The sequence below is a fragment of the Arachis stenosperma genome, chromosome 9 (assembly GCF_014773155.1).
Source record: "Arachis stenosperma cultivar V10309 chromosome 9, arast.V10309.gnm1.PFL2, whole genome shotgun sequence".
Taxonomy (NCBI): Eukaryota; Viridiplantae; Streptophyta; class Magnoliopsida; order Fabales; family Fabaceae; genus Arachis; species Arachis stenosperma.
In genome coordinates, this window is record NC_080385.1 from 64,605,106 (window position 1) to 64,613,949 (window position 8,844).

Genomic DNA, 8,844 nt, shown 5'->3' on the forward strand with positions numbered 1-8,844 from the left:
ATTCACCTTCCAGGGCTACTTGGCGTTATTGCCAAACACTCAAGTGATAATGCACGTTGGCAACGTGCGATCCTCTGCTTCCTTGCCAAGCTTGATGTATCTTCAAGCCTTCTTGCTCTAATTCTTGCTCCATTGCTTTCTAGCTTCATCACCTAACATAAACCAAAGAAACTTCCTCAAGGTCTTGCCATCTTATGCAATAAATTTCAAGGGAATCATTCACATCAACTTGTTTATAAACTCCTTGAATATTTGCATGAATTTGGCCAATATTTACCTAGTTTTTGGTGTTTTAATGCATGGAAGTAAAACTCATCAAAATTCTTGTTTATTTCAAAGAAAGTGAATGAAATTAAGCTAAAACTACTTAAACTAACTAGCTAATATAGCAAATATGCAAACGCATCACCTACCTTGACCCTAGCCCCATTACAACCAAAGAAAAGACCTCATGATACTTGTATGCATGCATGAAATATATGTTGATTGTTAGAAGAAAAATAAATCTTAGAAAGCATGATTAGGAGAGAATTGAGAGAATCAACCCTAAACACTTGAGCGAATAGAGTGCAAACACTACCGGTGAGGGTTTGATGCTAAATTACATGTTTTCACCTATGATCATAATTTTCATGCAAGTTTGTAAAAATATTTAATAACTCAATTCAATTGTGGATTAGACTTGCTAGTCCTTAGCCCTTGTGCATATATGATTCTTGGGAATTGATTTATTTTGACCAAGCAATTGCATTCATGTAGATAGTTGCACATAGGTAGATTGCATTTAGTTAGTTTCCATTTAATAAATGCCATACCCTTACTTCATTCTTGGTTTTAGCATGAGGTCATGCTTGGTTTAAGTGTGGGGAGGTTGATAAACCCCATTTGTAGGGTTTATCTTGTGCTTGATTTAAGAGATTTTATGACCTTTTACCCACATTTATCCATTGAAATAGCATAGTTTTATAACTTCTCCTTTAATTGTGCTTAAGAGTGAAAACATGCTTTTTAGGACTTAAAATAGCTAAATCTAATTCACCTTGATATATGTCTATAATCTCCGCAAGAAAAACAAGCGTGTGTCCCATATCTACAAGCTCTATTACCATGATCCTTCCCACACCTTGAGCAGATTGAAATATCCTGAGTTTGCTGAGGTTGACCTCCTTCTTCCTCTCCCAAATTATAGTTGTTGTGGTTGCCATTGTTACGAGCGAGAAAGTTACCATTCTGTTGATTTTCATTTTGGCGCTGGAACTGACCATTTGCCTTAAAGTTACGACCTTCAGGGGCTAGATCACGAATAAAGTCTCTTCTTGAGGCTTCCTTACGATTCGCTCGAGCTATTGCCACCTTCTTCGAACATTCTTCCACTAGTTTACTTTTATTCACCAGTTCAGCAAAATTTCTTATCTCTAGCGGAACAACAAAATTCATCAGTTCTTCTCGGAGTCCTCCTTCAAACTTTAAACACTTCCATTCCTCAAAGTCCGCTAGGTTCCCTTGACAAATCTTAGAGAAATGGCATAAGTCAGCGAACTTACGGGCATACTCAGCAATAGTCATATCCCCTTGCTTCAGCAGCATAAGCTCCATCTCCTTGGCATCACGTGCTGCTCTCGGAAAATACTTCTTATAGAATTCGTCTCTAAAGGAATCCCAAGGAATGTCATCTTCATTCTGTTGCAGCAGTTGTTGTATCCCCTGCCACCAGTACTCAGCCTCTCCTTCGAGCATATAAGGACCATAAGTCCAACTTAAGGACAATAAATAAAAGTGTTAGGTGGGAGACACCCCCACCATGGTAAACTCTTTCCATTCTCTTGCATATATAATCAATGAATGAATTGAGTTTCCATTGTTAGGTAGTTTTCTCCTTTGCCTATTTTTATTTTAGTTTTTTGGTTCTTAGTTTGTTTGAGTAGATTTATACTTTAAGTTGTAGGTTAGTTGTTTTTGAATTGTATTTTGCTTGAAGTACAAGTTTTACTTGTTTTATCTTTGAAATTTTTTTAAAAACTAAAAGATTTTTGTTAAATTTGAATTTTGGTTGCTTTAGAGTGTTTATAGGATTAGGAGAGTGCCCTGTTTCTGTTTTTTGTATTTCTAAAAAAAAGAGGGTCAATCCACGCGTAAGCGTGGATGACGTGTACGCGTTGATTGTACTTCCGCAACTCCTGGTACAAAAACCCGAGAGTTGTGCAAGAATTGTGCTGGTTTTGTGCCTAAAGCACTATTTTGCCCCCACACATACGCGTGGGCGACGCTGTCGCTTCACCTGCACCTTCTGCGTTCCACACGTACACGTGGGCGACGCTTACACTTCGCTTGTCCCTCCTGCAATCCACGCACACGCGTGGGCGATGCTTACGTGTTGCCTCGCGCCCTGTTTTTCTCCTTTCTTCTTCTTTCTTCTCTCCTTCTTCTTTCTTTCTACCTTTTTTCTTGTCTCTTCTTCCTTTCTCCCTTTCTTCTTTTTTTCCTCTCTTCAAAAAAATAAAATAATAAATAAATAAATAAAACAAAAATATAAAAAAATTATTTTTCTCATCTTTCATTTTCTTTTATTTATTGTATTTGCTTATTTTTATTGATTGTATTTTTATTTTGTTTTTTTATAGTTTGTTCTTATTTTCCTTTCTAAATTCTTATTTTAATAATGGTGTTGAATTCTCCTACTCAACTGTTGAGAATTTCTTAGATTATTTTAGTGCTTCTTGGCTTGTTTGATATTGATGGGTGATGAAATTTCTAAGTCAATGCTTAATCTTGTATGACTCTTGTGCTCTTTGTGCATTGACATGAACTTGCATGTCTTTCATGACCCACTCTTTCTTGTTTGAACTTGATTCTTCTGAGTGCTTTTCATGCTTTGATTTTACCCTTGCATCAAGTGTTAGTTGGTATGCCTTTGCTTATATTATTTTCTCACTCACATGTTGTAGCTACCATGTAGATTAGAACCATATTCTTAATTGGCATTAGCCCCCGCTTATGTTTTATTTGCTTTGATATCTTTGTTGTAGGCTTAATTTTCTTTCTTTTTCTCTCCTTTTAGGTTGGCCACCAAAAGAGGGAAAGGAAAATCTTTTAATTGGGGCAACAAGCAAGTCTTCCGCACAACCTTTTGAAGAAGCTCATCAGTTGTAGCAACCCATTGATAAACCCCATTTGTAGGGTTTATCTTGTACTTGATTTAAGGGATTTTATGACCTTTTACCCACATTTATCCATTGAAATAGCATGGTTTTATAACTTCTCCTTTAATTGTGCTTAAGAGTGAAAACATGCTTTTTAGGACTTAAAATAGCTAAATCTAATTCACCTTGATTCCACTAGATGCCTTGATATGTTTGTTAAATGATTTCAGATTTAGGAGGCAAAGATTGGACCAAGGGAATGAAGGAAAAGCATGTAAAAATGGAGAACTCATGAAGAAATGTAGGAATTGCAAAAGTTGTCAAGCCGACCTCTTCGCACTTAATCGACCATAACTTGAGCTACAAAGGTCCAAATGATGCGGTTCTAGTTGGGTTAGAAAGCTAACATCTGGGGCTTCGAAATGATATAAGATTTGCCATAGTTGCTACACGTATGGTGACACGCATGCGCATTGTACGCGCACGTGTCGTTGCTGCCATATGATCCACTTAAAGCAATACGTGGCCAGCGAATTCTAAAGCCTTGTAGGCCCAATCCAACTCATTTCTGATGCTATTTAAGCCAAGGATTGAAGAGGGATGAGGAAGTTAGTTACCATTAGTTTAGCTTATCTTAGTTTAGTAGTTAGAGTTAGTTTCTAAAGAGAGAAGCTCTCACTTCTCTCTAGAATTAGGATTAGGTTAGTTCTTAGATCTAGATCTATCTCTTCTTCTTCTCTCTTCCAATTTTCGTTCCTCTCCTCTATTGTAGTTGTAGAATTCTTCTTCTAATGTAATTCCTTTGTTTGTAGTTTGTGAATTCTCTTTTGTAGATCTACATTTCTCCTTCAATGCAATTGGTAAGTTCTTTGTTGTTTCATGATTGAATTGGTTTTCTATTGTGGACCTCTTGCCTTTGTAGTTAGATCTCTCTTTAATTCTTGCAAATTCATGTGTTTACTTGTATTGCACTCTATGTGTTTGATGAAATGTCTCTTTTAGCTATTAGTTAGATTTTGTTCCTCTTGGCCTAGGTAGAGTAATTAGTGATACTTGAGTTATATAATTCCTTTGTTGATTGGTAATTGGAGAGATTGCTAATTGGTTTGGAGTGCACTAAAGCTAGTCTTTCCTTGGGAGTTGGCTAGGACTTGTGGCTCAAGTCAATTCATCCACTTGACTTTCCTTTATTTAGTAAGGGTTAACTAAGTGGTAGCAATGAACAATTCTCATCACAATTGAGAAGGATAACTAGGATAGGACTTCTAATTTTCATACCTTTCCAAGAGCCTTTTATAGTTGTTAGTTTATTTTCATTGCCATTTACTTTCATGCTTCTTATCCAAAACCCCAAAACACATTTCTAACCAATAACATGACACTTTATTGTAATTCCTAGGGAGAACGACCCGAGGTTCAATACTTCGGTTTATAAATTTATGGGTTTGTTTTAGTGACAAAAAATCTTTTGTATGAAAGGATTATTGTTGGTTTAGAAACTATACTTTACAACGAGAATTCATTAGTGAAATTCTAAACCATCAAAAATCCAATCATCACCCATCCACCTTGCTATTCTTTGCATGCACCGAGGACGGTGCAATCTTCAAGTGTGGAGAGGTTGTTCGACCAATCTCTGTGGGTAACAACTTCCTTTTTCAATACCAATGTTAGCTAGTTGTTGCATTGCATGATAGGATCCATGCTAGCTAGAATTTATATACATTTACCATTTCTTTTTATGTTAGGACCACTTGGTTAGGGTGATGATTTCTTTTCCAAGAAACTATTTTTAGGGCACCCTACCAATTTGCAAAAAAAAATTTTGTGTTAAACTTGCTTGAAGAATTTATTTTGGAACATGGTTTTTGAGCTAAGAACACAAGCATGTGAGTTTTGAGCCTAATTGTGTGGTTACATCTTATAACCACTTATTTTCATTCTTGTGTGTATTATTCTCTTTATGATTATAATCTTTGATTTGCTTGATTCTATATATCAATTATTTTATGTATACATGTATTTATATGATTGAGGCCATAATTTCATTTAGCTCACTTACCCAAATTGCCTACCTTTCATCAACCATTGTTAGCCAACTTTGAGCCTATTTTAACCCCTTTGTTCTTAATTTTAGCATATTACAAGCCTTAAAGTGAAAAACAATAAATGTCCTTAATTTGGATCTTTAATTAGCTTAGGCTAGTGAGTGTATTATTCAAGTGTGGGAAAACTTGGGACATTAGTTGAGGTAAGAGTGTGCTTTTATTTTCATTGAAGATCTTAGAAATTGGGTACATACTCATATATTAATTATGTGTAAACCCTATGCATTGACATTCTTATATATATTTTAGTTTGAAAAGAATAATAATAATAATAATAATAATAATAATAATAATAATAATAATAATAATAATAATAATAATAATATGAGAAAAACAAAAGAAAAAAAGCAATAAAAAGGGGACAAATTTCCCCAAAGTAAAGTTCAAATAATATCAATACATATGGGATGTGAATTGAAAAGAGAATGCATGATTGTGTGTGAACAAGTGAGGATCATGGGTAGTTAGGTTTGTTTAGAAACTATATAGGTTGTCATAGGTTAGGTGAGAAGTTTAAGTTAATCAAAGATTCAATTTCTAGTCCACTTGACCATATGTATCCTTACCTTGACCCTAGCCCCATTACAACCTCATGAAAAGATCTCATGATATTTGTATGCATGCATGAAATAATTGTTGATTGTTAGATGAAAAACAAATCTTGGAAAGCATGATTAGGGGAGAATTGAGTGAATCTATCCTATACACTTGAGTGATTAGAGCGGATACACATCCGGAGAGGGTTCGATTGCACTATTACATGTTTTCACCATGATCTTCCCTTTTCTTGCATGTTTGTAAATCTTTTTAATAATTCAATTCAATGGTGGGTTTGATTTGATTGCTATTACACTAGTCCCTATGCTTATATATGCATATGTTTTCTTGGAAATTGATTTTTTTTGACCAAGTAATTTCATGAATTTTGGTTGTTGCATTTAGATAAAATATTTGCATTAAATAAATGTTCATACCCTTTGTTCTTGTCTTTCTTGATTTTAGCATGAGGACATGCTTGGTTTAAGTGTGGGGAGGATTGATAAATCCAAATTTTGTGGTTTACCTTGTGCTTAATTTGGGGGATTTTACCACCTTTTTTCACATTTATTTAATGAAATAGCATGGTTTTGTAATTCTCCCTTGATTTGTGCTTAAGTGTGAAAACATGCTTTTTGGGCCTTTAATTTGGTAATTTTAATTCACCTTTGATTCCACTAGATGCCTTGATGTGTTTGTTAGTGAATTCAGGTTGAAAAGAGCTAGGAATGGATCAAAGGAGTGAAGAGAAAAGCATGCAAAGTGGAGAACTCATGGAAAATAAAGGATTTGGAGTGCATCGATCGACACGCACGCGTGGATATGAAGTCGCATGGCGACGCGTATGCGTGGATGGTAAAATGTCAAGCGACGCGTACGCGTGACCCATGATTACGCGTCGATGCTCGGACATGACTTCATTAAAGTGAAAACGCTAAAGGCGATTTCTGAGCTTCCCAGGCCCAATTCCAATGGATTCCAGAGACTATTTCATACAGTATTGAAGATTGGACAAAGGGGGGTGGGGAAACACTTAGGGTAGTTATGATGAGCCTTTAGTAAGTTTTCTAGAGAGAGAAGTTCCCTCTTCTCTCTAGAATTAGGTTAGGGCTCTTAGGTTAATCACTCTTAGATATAGCTTTTAATTCTTGCTTAGATTTAGTTTCCTTTGAATCTCTTGTTGCTACATCTTTACTCTCTTAGTTCCTCTTGTTAATTTCCCTTTGAGACCTCCTTTATGTTTATGCACTCTTGTCACTTTGATTTCCTTTAATGCAATTTATGTTTTATGTTTCTTATTGTTTAATTGCTTTGTTATTGTTATTTCCTTGCATTTGGTAGTGTTAGATTTTTTATTTCTTGTCATTTTATTATGATTTCCTTTTATGCCTTCCAAGTGTTTTATAAAATGCTTGATTGGGTTTTAGTGTAGATTTTTTCTCCTCTTGGCTTGGGTTGATTAATTGGAGACTCTTGAGTTATCAAAATCTTTTTTTTATTTATAATTGGAAGTTGCTAGTTGACTTGAATGCCACTAAAGCTAGTCTTTCATTATGATTTGACTAGGACTTGTGGACAAGAGCCAATTCCATCCACTTGACTTTCCTTAATAGTTAGAGGTTAACTAAGTGGAGCAATGGACAATTCTTGCCACAATTGATGATGATAATGAGGATATGACTTCTAGTTTTCATTCCTTTCCAAGAGCTTTCTTAGTTATTAGTTATTTCTCTTGCTACTTACATTTCTTGTTCCTTATTAAAAACCCCAAAATATACAACCGATAACCAATAATTGAGCATACTTCCCTGCAATTCCTTGAGAGACGACCCGAGATTTAAATACTTTGATTTATTTTTATTGGGGTTTGTACTTGTGACAAACAAATTTTTGATTGAGGAATTGTTTGTTGGTTTAGACTTATACTTGCAACGAGATTTCAAATGTGAAATTCTTTAACGATAGACAATTTTTGCTCATCATTTCTCACGAGTTAGTACCCCTTAGGGGCATTGAATGCTGGCTTGGGACTCCGTTTTGGGCGTTGAATGCCAGCTGCTTGATACGTAAAAATTTAATTTCACGTAATTTCCGGCAAGTATACCGGGTCGTATCAAGTAGTAAAACTCACTTAGAGTGAGGTCGATCCCACGAGGATTGGTAGATTAAGCAACTTTAGTTAAATGGTAAATTTAGTCAAGCAAACATGGTTTTGATTTTATGAGCATTGTGACTTTTGAACATAATTGCAGGAATTTAAATGGCAAGGAATTCAAAGAACGGGAATATAGAAATAAAATGAAAGTAAATAACTGAAACTTAAAATGCAAGAAACTTAAATGACATCAAAGATAAATTGCAAGGAATTAAAGGTTGCAGAAATTTAAAGAGCATAAGAGCAAGAGCAAGAAATAAAGAGACAGAATGTAGATGACAAGAATAATAAATTGCAAGAATGTAGAAGGGAATTGGGTTATGGGTAGTCAAACAACTAGAAGCAAAAGAAATAAGAATTGATGGTGGAGAGGATCATTAGGGATCAGAGATGCAAGTTTTCATGAATTGATGTTAGTCAAATCCTTCTCAATCATGGGTATAGATCCATGGCAAGTGGGTAATTGAATCCCAATCTCTTGGTGATTCAATTTCTCTCAACATAACCAATTGCAACTCTCGTGATCTAGTTGTTCATGAGAAGAGATGAAGCTCAATTCTAATCCAGCCACACAATTCCCATAATCTCAACCAAGGAAAGTTACATCTCACATACCAACCAAGGTGTATTGATTAAGGGAATCATGAAAGGATGAACTCTAAACTGAATTATGTGGCTCATTCCTCAAATTCACCACACAATTCACATAGATTAACCCCTCTCTCGATGGTGGTTGAATCTTTGAAGAACAAGAGTTTCCTCTTTGGATTAACCACTAGAATTGAGGAGGAAAAGAGGAGTTCATCAATGCATTCAAACAAACAGAGCTCTTCCCCCTAATGAAAGTGGGGTTTAGTGAGTCATAGCTCCAATTTTAACAACAATTGCCATCAACAAAAACTAA

The 8,844-nt window shown here is 35.3% G+C and overlaps 1 protein-coding gene across 1 annotated transcript; it reads right to left on the bottom strand.

Annotated features, from left to right (window-relative positions):
• Positions 1-1,035: 1,035 nt before the first annotated feature.
• Positions 1,036-1,737, bottom strand: LOC130949571 (uncharacterized). The gene has a single exon (XM_057878251.1). The coding sequence runs from the start codon at positions 1,735-1,737 to the stop codon at positions 1,036-1,038; it is 702 nt and encodes a 233-aa protein (XP_057734234.1).
• Between the last annotated feature and the right edge of the window lie 7,107 nt (positions 1,738-8,844).